General features: G+C 47.5%; 3 protein-coding genes across 3 annotated transcripts; all 3 read right to left on the bottom strand.

The window, feature by feature from the left end:
- Positions 1–19: 19 nt before the first annotated feature.
- On the bottom strand, positions 20–5,561 carry LOC136653824 (uncharacterized). Its single transcript, XM_066630705.1, has 3 exons — positions 5,527–5,561; positions 4,420–4,660; positions 20–1,096 (listed from the first exon to the last, which is right to left on the bottom strand). Exons 1-3 carry the CDS (start codon positions 5,559–5,561, stop codon positions 77–79), a joined length of 1,296 nt encoding a protein of 431 aa, XP_066486802.1. The 3' UTR covers positions 20–76.
- Positions 5,562–5,937: 376 nt separating this feature from the next.
- Positions 5,938–8,532, bottom strand: LOC136654080 (uncharacterized). Its single transcript, XM_066630949.1, has 2 exons — positions 8,482–8,532; positions 5,938–7,064 (listed from the first exon to the last, which is right to left on the bottom strand). Exon 2 carries the CDS (start codon positions 7,051–7,053, stop codon positions 6,082–6,084), a length of 972 nt encoding a protein of 323 aa, XP_066487046.1. The 5' UTR covers positions 7,054–7,064; positions 8,482–8,532; the 3' UTR covers positions 5,938–6,081.
- A 1,699-nt stretch (positions 8,533–10,231) lies between these two features.
- On the bottom strand, positions 10,232–12,847 carry LOC136651972 (arylamine N-acetyltransferase, pineal gland isozyme NAT-10-like). The gene is made up of 2 exons (XM_066628755.1): positions 12,742–12,847; positions 10,232–12,617 (listed from the first exon to the last, which is right to left on the bottom strand). The coding sequence occupies exon 2, from the start codon at positions 12,596–12,598 to the stop codon at positions 11,786–11,788; it is 813 nt and encodes a 270-aa protein (XP_066484852.1). The 5' UTR covers positions 12,599–12,617; positions 12,742–12,847; the 3' UTR covers positions 10,232–11,785.
- Between the last annotated feature and the right edge of the window lie 7,278 nt (positions 12,848–20,125).

Here is a 20,125-nt window from a genome sequence, read left to right as displayed (position 1 = left end):
GCCAACATGGAGCACAGAATAGGCAGAAGTTCACATATTTTTATTTTCCACTCCACTCTGTCACTCAGTTCTAGCATCAAGAGTCAGCTGATGGCAAAGGTATGTGGGTAGGTGGCGTTGGGCTGCGGGTGACCTTCAGCGAGCGGCAGAAGAGGATGGGCTCTTTGCCCAACCCCAGGCGGTACTGCCACCAGTACAGCTTCTGCCTGGGTTGCAAGATCACCCTCAGGGGTTCACCCTCTTCTGCAACCTCCTCCCACTCCTCCTGCTCTGTACGCAGCCCCATTCCACCGTAAATGGTCGGAAGAGAAAACTGGGACTGGAGAAGAGCGATGACCAAGGACTCGGAATCAAGGGATTCAGAGGTGGAGAACTTCTGGCTGAAGGCCACCTTTGAGTAGCCAACTTTGCGGGTGATTTCATGACTGCTGGGCAAGGGCAGGTCTGTGGCATTGGAGATCAGTTTAAGGCACTCCCAGACTCCAAAGGCCGGCCCGTGGATGAGTGCCAAGCCCCCAGGAAGGAAAGAGGCCACATCAGGGTGAAGAGAGAAGACCTCCTCATGACCAGCTATAGCGAAGCGGTGGCCACGAAGGTTATTATCCTCATCCACTCTGAAGCAGGCGAGGTGGGTAGCATCAGTGCCATAATAGTACAGTCCACGAAGCAGTGGGGACTCCAAATGTACCTCCTTAGCAGCAGCTCCTGTGGCCAGGTCAGCCACGGACAGGACTTGGCCACGGGACAGGAAAAAGATGAAGAAAAGGCCCTCGCAGGAGGCGTAATGGTCCCCTCCTTGACAGCTGGGGTGCAGCGGGAGGGCATTGGTGGGCTGTTCAGAGCTCAGGTTGAGGACTTTGCAAAAGGTGTCGCCACGGAGGATGCAGATGGTGGAACTGGTGGGATCTGCCACGTAGTGGTCCCCACCACGGCAGGCAGGGTGAAGATCCTGCACCTTGATGTCCTGCCCCGAGCAGAAGTCCGGCACGTGAAGAAAACAGCCCAGGTCTGAGCGGACGATGAAGGAGCCATGGCGGGTCACAAAGACGTCGGTGCCGGGGGAGTCCACCCGAGACACAACAGCAGCCATGGAGGTCTGGGGGGAAGGGAAAAAAGACACTGTTCCAACAGTTATTAGCCTCCTAAAACCTCCAGGATCAGAGGCTGAACGTCACTGAATGCTAGGTGGGGGCAGCAGAAGAGGGTTGATTACTTGTTCCATAGGTACCCAGTTTTTGTTCCACAATGGAGGGTAAGTCAGCATACACAGTGTCCCTGGAAGTTACCCAGCCAGGTACTGATCAGAGTTAGACCAGTTTAGCTTTAGCAATGTAGCTGCATGCATGCATCATGCACCCTCATGCCCTGGAATTCTGAATAACTTATCCTTCTTTGGCTAATTGGAAAGAGCATCAAAGACACATACAAAGCACTAAGACCCTACTTATAATCCTGAGAAATCTACTCAGAATTCAGCTACTTCTTTGGTGCCTGAGATTTCAGCAGACATGGCCCAAGCCAGGCTTTCAAGAAAATCTTTGCAAACGTGGAGGGCTAAAATCTTTTAAAAAGAGAGCTGGGCCTGTCAAAGAAACTGAATTCTATGCTTGTGGTGTGACGTGCGTACAGCCCATGATCAGCACTCAATCAGATTTTTCACACATTAAACTGTACCCAAGTACAGATCGTATCAGGGTTTATTTTCACAGAACAATCATCTGCATACAACCTGTGTGCTTGCCAACACTCAGGTATTTGTGTCCTTGACTATTGTGTCCTGATCTTGGTAACTGGTATCCCTGAACATTTGTGCCTGTTTTTCAAGGTATCGCACTACAACTGGGCAACAAATTCCATATTATATATGCAAAGCCTCTTATCCCAGCCCTAACCCTACTTTTGCATTTAAAATAAAAAGTACATCTAATATATTGTACACATATATATTGTACATAATATATCATATATTTTAAAGTACATCTAATTCATTGGGACACAAATGCCCAGGATACAAAAAAAAAAGGTGGTGTAAAGGTTCAGTCTGACCAACATCACACACACACACACACACACACACACACACACACACACCCCTGTGGACCCCAATCCAACTGCCATGCCAATGAGTGGGACTCATTTGGGCAGGATGTAATGTTTCTGCCATTGTGCCCAAGGTATGCAGACATATCTGGGTACAGTTGTAATGTCTGAGCAATCCCAATATGTCTCAGTGACTACCTGCTGAATGCACACTGCCTAAATTATCTGCAGGGCCATCAGAAAATTTCTTCTGTAGCATTTAATCTCAGAGGGGTCATCCACTAATTCCATCAAAGACTAGCAAGTGACACAAGAGATCATTCTTACCTGCTTGTAACTATCACCCCTCTCAGGAAGTCCCTAGTGGCAGGGATTTGTGGGAACAAATTTACTTGGGGTAGAAAACTACCTGCATATTTTTGTATATTTTTGCAAGCAAAAACAACTATAATTCTATTTTTCTTACTTTTAAATCAAAGCTGAATGTTCAGGGGACAAGCCTGTTATGGGCTATGGAGGTAAGCCCCCAAATGCCCTCCTGGAGCTACTGCACCAAATCTGCAAATCACTTCAATCGTTTATTATGTAGACATCAGCCAGGCCTGTGCAATTCCAGCAGGGGCTGGATCAAGCTGCCCAGTGGCTGGAAAAACCCCCCAGCAAGGTTGCTCTACACCTGGCAGGTCAGAAGACGTGGCTGTCTGGCACGGCACCCAAATAAGTTGCCAGCTTAGATTCTACCTGGTCCAAAAACAGACACACATTTCTAGTGGCCAAAAGAAGGGAAAAAAAGACAGCAGAGAGCAGTAGGGGAACAATAGGTGGAGGGGGTTAGCAGATGTGCCATGGGCAGGGAAGAAGAATCAGGTGGGGCAAGGGGCGCTGTGCCAGCAGGCTGGCACTGAAAAGGTTATCTTAAAGGGACCTTGATCCACCGTCCCTCACTACAACCTTCTTCTAGCTAACCTTTCTATAGAAAATGTAGTTGCCAACAGCCCAATCCTATACATGTCTACTCAGAAGTAAGTCCCAATGTGTTCAATGAGACTACTCCCAGAAAAGTATGGATATGATTGCAGCCCAAAGCATCCCATTTCTTGTCCTTCTTTCTTTCCTTAGCCTTCCTTAGACAATGTTCACACCTTATCCAAGCTATTGAGAGACTGCCTAAGGCTGCAATCCTATCCTCACTTTCCTGGGAGTAAGTCCCACTGAACACAATAGAACTTACTTCTGAGTAGACCTGCTTAGGATGGTGCTCTAAGTGTCAAATGCCACAATCCTACCCACACTTTCCTGGGAGTAAGCCCCATTGAACTCAATGGGACTTACTTCTGAGTAGACAGGCAAAGGATTGGACTGCAAGGCCCTTAGATCTAGCTCTCACTAAGGGGTAAACATGCCTGGCCTGTTCAGATTCCAGGTGAGCTCACCCATGACTATATGCTTCTTCATGGGGGGGGGGGGCGGAATCCCTGTACATATACCTATAAAGTCAGGAAGGAGGAAAGACTGCTAGGAAAGGAAATGTCTCCTTGACATTCTGGGGGGTGGGGGAAGAGAGAGAGACAGAGACTCCATGCAGGGATAAAAAGCTGCATCATCCAATGGAACTTCACCCTAAAATGCACAGGAGCCCTACCAGCAGAAAAAAATTGGCAACCTTAGAGGTGAATGGCTACTAAGCTGCACTAGTAGTTGGGACCCTCAGGTTCAAGCGAGGAACGAGAAAGGAAGCTTCAGAGATTTGGAGGGGGGCCTTCTGGATTCTGTTTCTGGCATGCAGAGAAAAGGAACATTATTGTGGGTGGCATCACAGCAGGAGCCCAGGCCTTCTTGAGCCTGTGAAGGGCTTGGGGCCCAGACTCTATTGCAGGTGGAGCTCCATAACATATTTCCAAGGGCTCTGAAATACAGGTTGGAACAGATGCAACTCTGAGAGGGCCCTCCCCCCATATCTAGTCCTGCATCCGCATGCATGTAAATGGGTTCCTAGTCTAGATCACCCCCCATTAGTAGCCCTGCATCCCCATGCATGTAGATGAGTCTCCAGATCCCCCCATATCTAGCCCTGCTCCCCCATGCATGAAGATAGGTCCCTAGTCCAGATTGCTCCCCCCACATCCAGCCCTGCGTTCCCATGCATGTGGATGGGTCTCTAGTCCAGATCCCCCAGTGGAGTAGCTAGAGGGGGTGCAAGCACTAAGTTTTGCAGGGAACCTCACCCCCTGCACCCCCACTTGCTACTCCACTGCCCCCCCCATTTGTACTTGGTAGAGGTGACCTATTCCCTCCACGCCTCGCTTGGGCAGGGGGCACCCCCCCTGCAAGGGCAGCATGTCAGGGGGACAGAACGGGGCGCCCCACTACAGATCTCACCTGGCTGGGCGGCTCTGTCAATTTCAGGGATACGCCACGGGCTGCAGGAGCGCCGACTTCCTGGAAGAGGCTGGCCGAGGGGGCGGCCCTCCCTGCCTGCCTGCCCCCCAGTTGGGGGGCGGGGAAAGCTCTCTGCAAGCGGAGGGAGGCGGGGCTGGCTGGCCGGCTGGCCTTGCAGCGGCTCCCGAGACGGACCTCTCTGCTGACGCCGAAGGCGATGCGCCTGCAGACCCCGCTGCTGCTAAAGACACAGGAGCAGGGACCTGGGAAGGAATTTGGCAACCCCAGGCGGCTCCTGTCGTCCAGCTGGATTCGAGAGTCAGGAAGCAGCCTGGCAGGCAGTGGCGTAGCGGGGGGGAAGAGCTAAGTTTTGCAGGGAGCCAGCAACTAGTGCAGCTTAGTTGCCATTCACCTGTGAGGTTGCCAACTTTTTTCTGCTGGTAGGGCTCCTGTGCATTGTAGGTTGGAGTTCCATTGGATGATGCAGCTTTTTATCCCTGCATGAAGTTTCTTTCTTTCTTTCTTTCTTTCTTTCTTTCTTTCTTTCTTTCTTTCTTTCTTTCTTTTGTGCAGTCTGTGATTGACACCCCAAGGTGACCACCTGTCTGTCAAGGATACCACTGAGATACTGTGGTCCATTCTGGTTCTGCAAATCCCAAGCATTGCCTCTGCTTCTGACATAATCAAGCAGGATTTTTTTTTTTTAACAATTCTAGACTGCAACCCTATCCACACTTACCTGGGAGTAAGTCCCATTGATTATCATTGTTAAAACCCTATATATAGTAGCCTGTGAAAAGTACAGTCTGTAACATTTCCCCAAATGGAGTCACCTGCCATGGTAGTGTGGTCTAATACATTAAAAATAAAATATTGAAATGAATGGGGACCCTCCTCAAACTGGCTCATGACCCGAAGCTTTTCCAACCAGTAGTTGGATCCCGACCCACAGTTTGAGAAACACTGTTCTAAGGAGTTCAGGTTTGTTGCCTTTGCATTTTATCTTCCCAGCGGCCCTGTGGGGTGGGTAAGGGTCAGAGAGGGCCCAGTGACTGAACTTCAAGGCTGAGCAGGATCTGTGCCCTGAATTGGTACAGTCCACCCTACCACCTCAGGACTCTTCCACAATCACTCTGCTGCATCTGTCCATCTGGCAATGTGCTCCTAGGGGGAGGCGTGCTATTGGCTCTTTGTACAAGGCTGAACCAGCAGCATTGTTGATCGATCGATCGATCGATCGATCTGACAGAGCCAACTCTCCTTATCCCTTAAGGCCTTAGAATTCATAGCTCTAAACCTGGAAAAGAGAACACCCCAGACACCAAAATGCAGTCATAACATCTCAGGCAGCTGTGAGCTGCCCCCATGTGGCATAACTGTGGACTTTCATTTCTGAAAAAATTACCAGAATTGTATACAAGACCCTTCCTCTGCTACAGAACAAATAACCACAGCAACATAGAAGCAGTGGCAGTTCTCTCTGTTCAAATGAAGCCTCAGCAAAAGCAGGAAGGAAAATGTTTTCAAGGTTTTTATTAAGCTTTTGTATGCAGCCACAAACACAAATGTCCACACAACTTCCAAGGAATCTGGTGAATCTTGATGTTCCGGAGAGAGGAAGGGGGGAAGCAAGCGATGGAGGCGATGGAGATAGGCTGACATTTAGGATGAAGGCAAGGGGGACTCAGAGGATGGGTCACAGCTGTTGGTGACTTTAAGTGCCCTGCAGAACAAGATGACCTCTTTACCTAGGCGCAACTGATACTGCCACACATAGGCAGCCTCTTCAGGCTGCAATGAGAATTCTAGGATTGTCTCTTCCTCATGGAGTTCTTCCCACGCCTCCTGCTCTGTATTGAGGCCCAACCCTCCATATCGGGTTGGCAACGCAAACTGGGCCTTGGCTAGCGCCACGGCGAGGAGGCCTGGCTCTGGTGAATCTGGAAGGGGTGCCGTCCAACCACAGCCAATGTCAGCCAACTGCTCCTTGGCGCAGCCCACTTTCCGGAATATTCCTTGCGTCTTGGTGACAGGCGTGTCAGAATAGTTGTGGAAAATGTTCAGCAGCTCCCAGCTCCCACTTGCGGGCCCCTTGGTAAGTCCAAGACCCCCTGGCAGGAAGTGGAGGACGCTGGGATGGAAAGTGAAGAAACTCTCCGTGAAATTATCCCACAGCTGCCAATAGAGATAACTGCGCTTGCTTTCCATTTTCTCTTTGGACCACTGATGGTGTCCTGGATCCAGGCTTAGATCTGGCTCTCCTGTGGTCAAGTCTGTCACTGCTGCCACACTGCCCAGGCTCAGAATTATGACAAAGGAGCCATTGGGAACAATGAAGTAATGTTGTCCACCACAGCAGCTTGGGTGGAGGAGCTTGGCCTTGCTGGGTTTGGCACTCAGGTCTGGGGCTTCCATGAACTTGTTGTCTTTGACAACATAGACAGAATCTTGCCAACGGGAGCCAAAATAGTGCTCACCGTCTTTTAGGAGAGGGTGAAGAGGCCGCAGTTCAGCACAGGGTGAGGTTGGCAGACTGGGGAGGAGCAGGTAACAGTTCAGGTCAGGGCGAACCACCATATCTCCGGCCCTGGTGCTGAAAATGTGGACATCAGGGACTTCTTTACGTGGATCCATCACTTCAAGGCCTTTGTGGGGTGAAGGAAGGAGCACATGAGACAGGGAATTGACTTCAGATCATTGTGAGAAAGGAAATGAATTCATTTTCAAAAATCACTTCCCAATTTCTGTCAACCCCCTGTGACTTACAATATCGCCCCCCCCACACACACACACTTTGTCCATCTTTGACCAATACACCTGCACAAAACCTGGAGAAGATGAAAGTGGGAACTAAAAGTAATCACTCTTTGTAACTCGATAAACCAAAGTTTCAACCATGAATGGGGACTTTGGGGCCACCACAGCTGTCTTTGACACCTGGTTTTAGAAATAGGCTACCTCAGAATGCCAAGTGCAAGGGAGTGGCAACAGGATGTGGGTATCTTCTTGTCTTGTGCGCTTCCTGAAGCATCTGGTGGGCCACTGTGAGATACAGGAAGCTGGACTAGAGTGGACTTTGGTCTGTGCCCGCGGGGCTCTTCTTATGTTCTTACGGCTTGTCGGCATTTGGTAAAACATCAGTTATAAGCAGTGTTAATATTTCTAGTCTCTAGCAATCCAGCTTGCCCAAGAGGTACAGGAAATTTTGCCATGCTGTCATCCTGTGAAATTGGGAAGCCTCCACATTCCAACCTAAACTGAGTTGGTCTAACAAAAAGACACCCTTTCAACTATTCTGTGTCTCCGTCCCCTTGGGAATCAAGGCGCTACAGTGATCACCACAAATTTAACCATCGCACTTTCCAGCCACTCAGGTTTGGCAGGAGCTGAATACCGTCTCCCTCCAGAACTGGGGGCTTTAAGCCTATTAGCCCATTTTTGTCCGGCCCACAGGGGTACACATTTGGTCCCTGTTGCATATATGCAACATTGGGCAGAAATGACTTAAGGGCACTGCACCACTCATTCTGTCAATTGTGCTAAGTACTCTTACCCCAAAGAATGCCACCTTTTCTTGTGGCAGGGCTCCTGGGCCTGAGTGTGACATGTCAGGCAGAAATTAAAACAGGTGCACCATCTTCCCATCATGGAGAAGGAGAAATGGGGAAAGCATCACCTCTTGAATTTCTGCCTTGTATAGAGCTGTCAAAAGCAGGAGTCCTGCCTGAAAAAGTGGAAGCCTTATGCTATCCTAACCCAGCCCCTTGTTTTCTTCTAATTTAATCCTAGTTTGCCTACACCTACCCCAGTGCACTGTACTTCTCACCCCACTCCAACTCTTCATCTTAGACTCCAATCTCTCCCCTCCTTTTCCAGTACTTACAACTCACATGCCCTCTTGTTGCACACTAGAGACAGTCTACATAAATGCCAAAAAGTTGCTTATTATCTCCAGCCTTGGCTCCTCCCTACTCAGCTGGCCCTTGTCATTGGCTCTTTCCCAACTTCAGCAAATATAAACATGAATATGTGGGCCATTCCCCCCCACACACACACACATACCACTGTGCACTTTTCCAGTTCCTCTTTCTCTCCCCTTGTGTGCAGACCAATTCTCACAGGCTGGCTGGAGTCTCTATGTGCCTCTCCCTCTCCCCACCTCCTCTGGAGCCCAAGGTGGACCATCTTATCTGCCTGTTCATATAGCAGAGGGCTGCTATCAGTGCTTTCCAGATGGATGGTCTGTTGCACTCATGCTGAGCCTAGTAGCCTTTTAATGCTCTGTTAGCTGAGGTTATCATGACTTTTTCCTGGATTAAATTTGGAGGTTAGAATAATAATAAAAACAACAACAACAACACGGTATTTATATACTGTCTTTCTGGTCATCGGATTACTCCTCTGACTTTATTCAAGGTGGTTTACATAGGCAGGCGTTTCTAAATCCCTCAAGGGGATTTTTACAATCATAAAGGTTCTCTCTTTCAAGAACCAACAACATTTCAGAATGGATCTTCCTGGTTTGGTCTCACTTCTGGCCTCCAGTTCTCCCACGCAGGTTGACAAGCAGCTCCATCTCTCACATGGAGGCAGCCAAGACGCTTCTTGCTCACACCAAGAGCAGGTGGAATCACTCAGCTGGGCTTGTCAGCTGCTTCAAGGTCTCACCATTCTCAGCCATTCAGGGAGCGGCCGGTGTCCTTGAACTGGCGACCTTCTGATGTTAACTGAGGCTCTACCCTCTTGACCAGACCTCCTGCCCAAAAACTGGCCTGAATGATGAAGGAATTGTCTGATCAGTGGTTGACTAGTGTTGCAACCTCAAAACATTTACTTGGGAGTAAGCCCCATTCAATACAATGGAAGTGGCTTCTGAATCAACTTCTGTTTAGGATTCTGTGGCTTCTGTATAGGATTGCACTGCGAATTGGTGAGCTGGTCTGGCTGCCAGCAACTGCACTGGTGACCTTGTTGCACTCCCCAGCAGCATTGGTGAGTGTGATGACATTGTGGCTCATGCACCAGGATCCAGGCACTTCTACCTGGGTCATGCTGCCTCCAATGGCAGAACACGCATTCTGCCAGGGGAACACTTTTAATAGGATTGGGGCTGTCATTTTATTATTGCTTGTCTTGGATAAATTGTTGCCTACCACCATGAACAAGCATGCCTCTCTTGCCCCCTCTCCTGTCCCCAATGATTGTGCTTCCTGTGCACTGAGGTTGATCCAAGAATCAGCCTGTCTGGCTTCCCCCAGGAAACAACAGCATAAGAACATAAGAACATAAGAACATAAGAACATAAGAACAGCCCCACTGGATCAGGCCATAGGCCCATCTAGTCCAGCTTCCTGTATCTCACAGCGGCCCACCAAATGCCCCAGGGAGCACACCAGATAACAAGAGACCTCATCCTGGTGCTCTCCCCTACATCTGGCATTCTGACTTAACCCATTCCTAAAATCAGGAGGTTGCGCATACACATCATGGCTTGTACCCCATAATGGATTTTTCCTCCAGAAACTCGTCCAATCCCCTTTTAAAGGCGTCTAGGCTAGACGCCAGCACCACATCCTGTGGCAAGGAGTTCCACAGACCGACCACGCGCTGAGTAAAGAAATATTTTCTTTTGTCTGTCCTAACCCGCCCAACACTCAATTTTAGTGGATGTCCCCTGGTTCTGGTATTATGTGAGAGTGTAAAGAGCATCTCCCTATCCACTCTGTCCATCCCCTGCATAATTTTGTATGTCTCAATCATGTCCCCCCTCAAGCGTCTCTTTTCTAGGCTGAAGAGGCCCAAACGCCGTAGCCTTTCCTCATAAGGAAGGTGCCCCAGCCCCGTAATCAGCCTTGACCAAAGCCTTTCGGAACCCTTGCTGGGTACAGCCTTCATCTGGACATTGGGCCAGTTCACTCACTTGACTTGGAAGCAGGGACACTGAAGGTTAATTAATTCACAAAAGCTTATCAGATCTTGGGGAGGGGAACTACGCTTCCCTAAATGGGATAAAAGAGAGCCGACCAGCTGAAGTAAGGCATGAGATGCCTGCCAGAGGGATGCCAGGGCTGTGCAGCATGGACAGGGTTAATTCCTAAACTGTCCTTTTCACTCTGATCAAGGGAAAAAGGCTGCTCCATGAGGCTAAAAGCGCAACCCTAACCCAATTTCCAGCACTGGCATAGCTGTGCCAGTGGGGCATGTGCTGCATCCTGCAGTTGGGGGGCAGTCACGGAGGTCTCCTCAAGGTTAGGCAATGTTTGTTCCTTTACCTGGGAGTTGCATTCCCCTTAGGGATTGTGCCCTAAATTGCTGAGAGTTGCCTCTAGCAGACTGGGAATGGTAGCTACTTTATTCTGAACTTCGCCTCTTGATCTCCAAGTACAAAGTTTAACTGTCTGTCTTTTCCTTTGTCCCAGTCTTACTCCCAATCAGTGGCATAGCTAGAAGGGGTACAAAGCACTAAGTTTTGCAGCAAGCCTCATCGCAGTGTGCAAAGTGCTAAAACTTAATGCATTGAGCCCCCTCTAGCTATGCCACTGCTTATAATAAACAGTTTTCCTTCCTGTTGATTAAACGGAACTGCCTAGTCCTTTATCAAGCAGCCTCCTGCTCTTTGAACAGACTCATAGCTGGGTGGAAGGCTTGGTCTTCCTCACAGTGTTGTCGGCGTCTAGAACTTACCATGCACGTACGATAGGGCCTGCTGTATGTGTGGTTGATGGGGAGTGGGGAGAAGCACAGGTTCATGTAGGTAAGTCCAGAACTTTCTCAGAACTACCTGGGAGGTCACCACAAATCAGAGTCACCAGGTGTCATAACCACAAAAGAAGAGAAGGCACCCCAAAATGTAGGACATCCAAGAAAAATGTAGGACAGGACAAAAATAATAGCTGAAAACACTTGTATATTGATTTCATGTGGTTAATTTCACACTTATTATTAATTTTTTTATATTACAGTGTATAATTTTATTGTATTAATATTAATTAAAAATAATTAAATGAATATTTACTTATTTTAAAATTTAAACTATACTGCATATAATTTATTATATATAATTTATTGATTCCAAAAGGGTATGCGCTGCCTGCCGGGGAACACTCACAGGGAAAAGGAGGACATTTAAGTTTCTTTTCCAGGACATTAGGCTAAAAAAGAGGACATGTCCTGGAAAAAGAGGATGTCAGGTCATCCTGCCACAAATATATGTGTCGTAATCACATGTGTAATAAAATGTGCCTTTTATTTTGACGTCTGTATGTATTTATTAATCATAATGGTGACTAAGATCTGCACACAGAGAGGTGAACACAGAGAGGTAGGATTTTGGCTCTTATCTAAATTGGGAAGCCTGCTCCACCACTTAATCATCCTCTGGAGGTGGTAGAATCTCTGTGTCCTTTGGCTTGAAGTCCCCACTCAACTTGGTTCCGAATTTCTCGCGGAGCACTTTTGGGATTTCCGAGTCCTGCAGAACGGTCTCCATGCGCTCTTCCCTAACAGTGGAGATGAGACGCCAGCCTATGTAGGTGAGTCGCCCCCCATCTTCCGTGGCGAGGGAGCAGAAAGACTTGCAGGTGAAGATGGAGCTGGGTGATGTTTGGTGATAGATGCACATGCTGGTAAAATCATCCAATTTCTTCTCCTCTAGAGTGAATTTATATAGGGGCCTTCCCTCTCTTCCAGAAATGTTTCGACGCTCCAACACCCAAATTGCCTCATTCAGGTCCAACCAAAAAATACCATTTTTTTGGACTTGCTCCATTTGTGGTCTCAGTTCTAGTGGCTCCAAGAAGCCTTCACCAAAGCCAACATCGCAGAGGAACTGGCGCCCATCCAGCTGGACCAGAATCACCATGTGGTCCAGTGGAGGTCCATAGCGCCCAGTGAAGCGGTTCCGGACACGTCCAGCCACTGCTTTAGCATCAAATCCTAATGCCTGCAGTAACCACAGGAAAAGACCATTCAGCTCATAACAGAAGCCACCCCGGTGGTGCTGGACGATCTTGTCATAGAGGATGGGCAACGCAAGGGTGATGGGTTCCTTGCAGTGGATGCTGAGACTTTCAAAGGGCACAGAGAGGAGGTGGCATCTGTGCAGGTTACGCAAGCTCTCCAGAGAAGGTAGGGCTCGGCCCTGGTACCCAATCCGTAGTAAATACTGGCTGATGTCCATATTGGACTGGATGCAGGGGCTAGGGAAGTGAACAGGTGAATTAAGAATCTTTTTTCCCCCTTCTTCCTGGTTCATCAGTCCTCCCTCCCCTCTCCTTCGATTGCCATGAACTGGAGGTATCTCGTACTTCATGTACAACTCACCAAACTGTGCTTGGATGGAGCTCACAAAACTTCAGAATTCTGGCTCCCAATCTATCCACACTGGCCTGGTTCCCTCTCCCTTCGGCTAGAAGACACCTTCCTTGTAATTTCAATGAGAGGGAGGAAATGAGAGATGTCATGTGATCCCCTTCATTCTCCAAAACCCTCCCACTGGCTCCTTTGCCAACTCTGCCGATAGTACATTAACCCCTAGTAGCCTTGATTCACAAAGGAGTATAACAATGAAAACTACGAGCGTGCATGTACTGTGCCTGGTAATGTCTATAAGACAGTCACACGTGTCTATTACGAAACTGGTTGCAAGCAAATGTAATGGTGCAAGTAGTGTCATACCAGCCTGATACACCAGCAGAGTATCCAAGTAACATATGCCATATCCTAAACTTGTTTGGCGCAAAGGGCAAGGAGGAACAAGGACCCAAACAACTCCATGGAGCTGCAGCCTTCCTGGTGACTTGGTCAGCATCCATGATGTCACCAACCCTACCTGCCAATCACAGGACGGTGGTCTGGTGAAGGAGGTCAGATGTGCAAGGAGTCAATATGCACTCAATGGCAAGGAGGGAGTCGCAAGACACCCAAACACCACAAAACCAGTCCCAACCCCTGTTGCCATGAGAAACCAGAGGAATAATGGGAATAATAATAACCAGAGGAAAGTGTGGGCCCAGTGAGTGGCTGGAGTCAAGCCAACACCCCTGAGCTGGGTGCCAGGGGAAGCTAGGGGGATGCTGCCTGTTCCATGCAGGGAGCCCACTGCACAGAGGAACCTGAAGGGTCTTCATGCAGGAATGAGATGGTGGTGTCAGAAGGACAGGTTTGCTTTTGTTCAGCACTGGAGAACAATTTGGGACAAGTGAGCCTTCACGATAGGAACGGGATCCACTTGAACCAAAATTGAACCAAACTGCTGTTGCTTAACACCAAAAAGATGGCAGAGCAGCTTTTAAACTGACCCTTGAAGGAAAGTAAACAAGAGTGCGTAGCATCCAGTTCAAGCAAAATCATTCCTAAGGAGTGAGAGTATAAATGTTCTAGAGAGCTTGACTGCAAAGGAGATCATTGACACAGTGGTCACAATGGTAGCCTGGTGAAACAGAGAAAACCAATGGTTGTTCCAGGATACTAAATCAGTAGGAAAAAAAACAACAACCCAACAACAGGGAAGGGCCTATTCGGATTGGTGTAGCTCTGTACGTCGAAGAGGATATAAAGTCCAACAAATCAGAAAACCTAGGAAGACCGACTCCTTCAGAGAATTATTGTTGATGGGAATACCAGATCTAAGTAATAATTTAGGACTAGGGGCATGCTGTTGTCCTTTGGAACAAAATGCTAACAGTGACCTGGACTTGGAGAAAAGAATTAGGGTGACATCCAAAGGGGAATGTGTTGACACAGTGGTGTGGAAAGTAAGGATCAGGCCCTTACCTCTGGCATTCGGTTCTCACTTTGTTTTCTTACCCTTGCGCTGCTATCCCAACTCTTAGTAGCCCAGACGTATCTGTGCCCAATATAGGCTGCAATCCTAACCCCTTATGGCAGTGCTTTCCAGCACTGACATAAGGGCAATGCAGCTCAGCTCTGAAGTAAGGGAACAAACATTCCCTTACTTTGAGGAGGCCTATGTGAGTGACACCCAACTACAGGATGCAGCACTTGTCCCATTGGCACCGCTATGCCAGTGCTGGAGAGCACTGACATAAGGGGTTAGGATTGCGCCCATAGGTTCTTATGTAGGCCAGGCACTTGAGGGATCTGACACTCAGCTTAAGTGTCAAGCCTACTGTTCTTAATTACGGTTCTTCTGTTCCTTGCAATCTCAAAGGGGCACAACATACTTTGAGACAGCAAGGCACAGTTCTTAGCCAATTAATCCAAAATATGGAGTACCGAATCTCGGCAGGATTGGCCTCACCCTGATTACACACCAGTGCCTCAGCTCAGGAATTCTGAGGCCCTGCAGGCTTACACCAGCCCTTGCAGGTCCTGGGCTCCTTCCTACTTAGGGACCCAGACCTCAAGGTTCTGGACTAACTACTCTGGTAGCTCGATCAAGCAGCTAGGCTGGACATCTGACTCTCATTCCTAGTACTCAAGACCACTCAGGCCTGTGAAATATATTTTGGTTTATTAAAGGAAGCTAAGGTCACACACACATAAATCGAGGCAGTATTCGCAAGAGATAAAGACTTCCAGAAATACATCAGTTTGAAATAATAAAACTAGCTTTCTGACTATACTTGACTATATACCTATCTCTCATTTGGGTCCTCTGACCAGTGGAAAACAAATGGCTCCCAGGCTACCTGTTGGGCCAGGCACTCATGATGGACAAAGAGCCCAAGCCACAAGCAGCAGGTAGGGCATTGCCCAAGACCTACTGCCCAAGGGAAGCACACACACTCCCATGAGGAGATTAATGAGACCCCCTTGAAGGTCTCTTTTATCCCCTTGTGTTAATTACACTTATACTAGCCAACCAGGTGACAAGGTGGTCCGAAACTTCTAGAACAGAGAACTGTGGGTCGGGGCCGAAGGTGGGTCGCGAGACAATTTCTATTCATTTCAATTTGTATTTTACTTTTGATTAGACTTGATGCTACCCTGGTATGTGACTGCATTTGGGGAAAAGTGACAGATCAGTACTTTTAACAGGCTACTCTATATGCTTTTATACAGGCTACTGTATAAAAGCATATACAGGCTACTGTATATGCTTTTAACAATGATAGTCAGTGGGGCTTACTCCCAGATAAGCGTGGATGGGACTGCAGCCTTTGGGATGTTTGGGGAACAAGCAAACATGTTTGGGGAGGTTCTCCTTTTTAAACATATGTTTACTGTAAACTTTTAATTTACTTACTTAATTGATTTGGTTTGATTTTATCATATGGTGGTGTTAAAAATTTTCCTGCTCAATGATGGCATTTCCGGTCATGACATCACTTCCGGTGGGTCCCAACAGATTGTCAATCTAAAAAGTGGGTCCCTATGCTAAACAGTTTGAGAACCACTGTTCTAGAAGAGGCTGGCTCTTAATGGTGGTTGCTCCCAACTAAAATTACTCAAGTTGAAGAAAATCTTCCTTGATAAGCGTGTTCTCACCAGCAAGAAGCTGGTTGGCTACTTGGTCTCCCTGACCACTGAAGAACAGATAATGAATTCCTTTCTCCAACTAATTGCTTCTTTTCCCACCAGCTGCAGAGAGGCTGAAATTCTTGAATTGGTTCAGACTTGGGCCTAGATTTAACCTGTTCATGACAAGTGGGTGACTTGAGCAAGTTCATTTCCAAGCCATGACAAAGAGAGAACATTTCTAGCTCTGTTTGTACCCTAGAACAGTTGGAACTGACCAGAAGGGAGGTGGCCCTAGATTTGATCCAATATACACTCAGGATATACTACAAGCCGTACGTCTGGTTGACCCTGTAGGAAATGGCAACTGTAGTAATATCCAGTTCAACTGGAAAGTTTCTGAGGAAGTCTAACACAGACCCATCTGATTTCCAAAGAGGGGACTTCTCCAAAATGAGGGCCCTTGTAAAGAGGAAGCTGAAAGGGAAAGTTGAGAGGGTCAAATCAAGACTGAAGCTATTCAAAACCACAATTACAGAAGCTCAACTAGAATGTTGAAGCTCAACTAGAATGGTATCATTAAGGAGAAAGGATTTTAGAAATGGGTTATGTCAAAATGCCAGATGCAAGGGAGGGCAGCAGGATGAGGTCTCTTGTTATCTGGTTTGCTCCCTGCGGCATTTGGTGGGCCGCTGTGAGATACAGGAAGCTGGACTAGATGGGCCTATGGCCTGATCCAGTGGGGCTGTTCTTATGTTCTTATGACACTCGCAGCTCAGAGGACATCAGTCTGGCTCGCAAGCTGAGACAAGGAAGCTATAAAAAGCAAAAAGGCTTCCTTCAGAAAATGGAAGTCATTGCTCCAATGACTAGAAAAAAGCTCTGGCAAATGACACTGCTAACTTGTATTGTACACATCATCATTGTTTTGTTGTACATTGTATGCTTGGGCTTCCAGAAAAGTTTTGGCAAAGTCTCTCACCAAACGTTTTGGGTTGAAATCAGCAAAATTAGAGGTAGGAGAAGTACAGTCTAAACAAAAGCAGGCCTCTGTCCCTGAAGCAGGGTGCCAAACTGGGCAGAAATCCCATTTGAAATTGAGCTAGATTTTTGAATGTAGGCACAATTTTTTCAAGTTACTTTTGACGTAACTCGGGTCGTGCCAGGCCCGTGATACACTCCACTGGTTTCCATGGGCCCTGTGGAAGCAAACCAAAGATCACAGAAGTGAACTGACGACATGCTGGTATACTGATGAGCTGACCCACATGGTAGAGGATGGCAGAGAGGAGTTGCCGTCAAGTGGAGCGTGGGAGGCGAAGGGCCAGAGAGAGGCCAGACCGTGAAGGAATCCAGCTCGAATGAGGAGTTCTATGAAAGTCTAGAACTATTCAATTGTAAAAATCCCTACGGGGGTTTAGAACAGCCTGCCTATGTAAACCACCTTGGATTAAAATCTGAGGAGAAATCAGTCGACCAAAGAAAGGAGGTATATAAATACCTGTATAAATAAATAAATGCAAGCCAGACGTTGCTTCCAGTCACTTCTGCAGGGCATTCTGGGCTGTGGGCCTGGGGTAACCCAGAAGTAGCTTCTGGAGTTTCCTAGTGTGCTTTGCGATGTGACAGAGAGCATCTCATTGCGAACCACCACATACATATCAGGACATGATCCCCTGGGAACTGCTGTGTTAAAATAAACTCTTTCTACCCCAGATCCAACCCTGGTTTTCAGCAAAGTCACTTACGGACCACCAAAACCACCACATAGGACTGGTTTGGATGATGCTGTCAAACTGGCCACACAAAATCTGGAGGCAGAGCATGGACACACACGTCTCCAGCTCCCTCAAATTTGGGATGAACAGTTTGAACTACCTGTAACCATGTGTGTAAAATATAGACAAGGAGAAGAGGGGTGAAGATTTATAAAAGAAATAGATGCATCTATAAAAGAAAGCTTTTTCTTCAGGGTAGTTGAAAATGGGGGAAAAAATTAACCAGCTTGATTTCAGTGTGGAATATCTGTGCATGTGAACATGCCCTACAAAGGCAGGTGGGAAGTTGTGGGTTAGCGTCGCTCTGTTGCTTTTTCTCTGCGCGACACAAGACGGAACAGGGACGATGAACCACGCAACCATCACTCTGGTCATCCTGATGGGACCCACCAGCCATAGAAGGATGCAGATTGCTCTTTGTGGTCATCTTCATTGCCTACCTGATCATCATGGTGAGCAATTCACTCAACAACATGTCAGTCGAGTTTAACTCTGCCCGCCTCTCCCACTCCAATGCATTCCTTATCAGCAACCTCTCAGGGCTGGAGGCATGTTTTGTAAGCTGCACTGTGCCCCAGACGTTAGCTCATCTGCTGTCTGGGGGGGGGGGGAACATCTGTTTCACTCACAATATGGCTCAGATACATGTTCTGTGGGTTGCATTGAAGGGCTGCTGTTGGACGCCATGGCTTGTGACCGGTATGTGGCCCTCTTCTGCCCTCTAGTGTATGCCACAAGCATAAGTAGGGAACACTGCTTGATGCTGGCTACAGTCATTTAGGAAGGAGCCTTCCTTGTCACAGAGATAGTCACTGTCTGGTTTCTGCATCTCCCATTCTGTGACCCCAAACATACCAACTATTTCTACTGCGACATGGTTTTGATGAGTCAAAACCACATTGAGTCCGCCATCTTTGTGGCATGTATTGATATATTACTTCTCCCACTGTCAGCTATCATGATCTCTTACGGGCTCATCACGGTGTGGTCCAGAATAAGGCCTTCCCCACATGCACCTCTCATTTAGTGGTGGTCACAGGACCTTCATTGACCTATACATTCAGTTGCAAGCAAGTAATTATGGAGGAAAGTCAATATAACTAGAAGGAATGATATCAAATACCAAAGGAAACAGCATTCAGTTTAAAGGCAAGCCATTGTCTCTTATACAAGTGATATGATTACAAAAATTAAACATAATGAGAAAAGACTGCTAATCATTATAAATAAAAGGACCAAAATGATGGTTGTTAAATATGTAGCAGAAAAAACAAGAGGCTAAGGTCAGAGGCAGCACGTAACAGGAACCTATTCTTAAAGCTAGAGAGCGATTTATCTCGGGGGGGGGGGGGGAGAGAGGTTGATTGAAGCCATTCCTTCATATATGTGCAGCTACCCATATGCACATTATGTATTTTGAAATTACTGTATTCACAAGTATGCTATTGGCCAAGATTGAGCCTGCATGTACTCGGGCTGATGATTTTATCAATCACATGTCAAAAGACCAGAGTGCTCAACAGCCGTGCCCCATCAAAACGTTTTGGGACTTCTTGGTAAGGAATAGGGGTCTCCTAATTTTTCAGTATGATGACCACTTCATATACTTTTGCAACCCCCACCCCCACCCAAAAAATGAATGAATAAGTTTTATTTGGATCTTTTTGTGATTGGCATGATATGATTCAGAACAAAAAAGAAATGGGACAATTACAAATAAACAATGCCATGCTTGAACGGAGATTAATTGAATTATGGTCTGAGGGTCTTAAAGCACATGGCCCAGGTGACTGAAAATGAGGGTTAGTCAGGCTGACACCAATCCGGCCAAATGGAAAGGAGTGCGGTGGACAGAACTGCACATGCTACCTGTCCAATCGTGTAGTTGGGGAAAAAATATTTTAAGTTGCTGCGGGCCAGATAAAATCTTGTGGCAGCCTGCTGTGGTCCCAGGCTGTACTTTGGAAACTGCTGGAAGAAGAAGAACCCCAAAGCGATGCCACCGAGTCTCTACATGGCCAACTGCCCCAGAAGGACACCATGGTCACCACTAAAAAGCCACTGAAAGGTCCAGCAGGATCAGGACAAATTCTCTCCCTCAAGCCCCTGGCATAGGTCATCCAGCATGGTGACCAAGGACGACTCCATCTGAAAAACTGGATAGAAATCAGACTGAAAGGTATCCAGATAATATTCTCATCTGAGATCTGGAGCTGAGACACCAACATTGGATTGATCACCTTCTCCAGAAACCAAAGGTTCAAAACTGGCGAGTAATTTTCTTGCATGGTGAAATTCAGGGAGGGATTTTCAAGAGGAGGCAAATCAGCCAGCTTCAGTGCTGCTGGCCCCACCCCCTCCATCACAGATGAATAGATCACCCTTCTTATCCCCTCAGCCAGTCCCCCCCCCCCCAGGGCAGATCTAATAAGAATGGGCAAGGGGACAGGTGGATGTGTTGTCACACAAAAGAATGAGGTCTCTTGTTATCTGGTGTGCTCCCTGGG

Source organism: Tiliqua scincoides, chromosome 5 (assembly GCF_035046505.1).
Source record: "Tiliqua scincoides isolate rTilSci1 chromosome 5, rTilSci1.hap2, whole genome shotgun sequence".
In the NCBI taxonomy this organism is placed as follows: domain Eukaryota; kingdom Metazoa; phylum Chordata; class Lepidosauria; order Squamata; family Scincidae; genus Tiliqua; species Tiliqua scincoides.
Note: the sequence above shows the minus strand (reverse complement) of the source record. Positions and strands in the feature narration are given on the sequence as shown.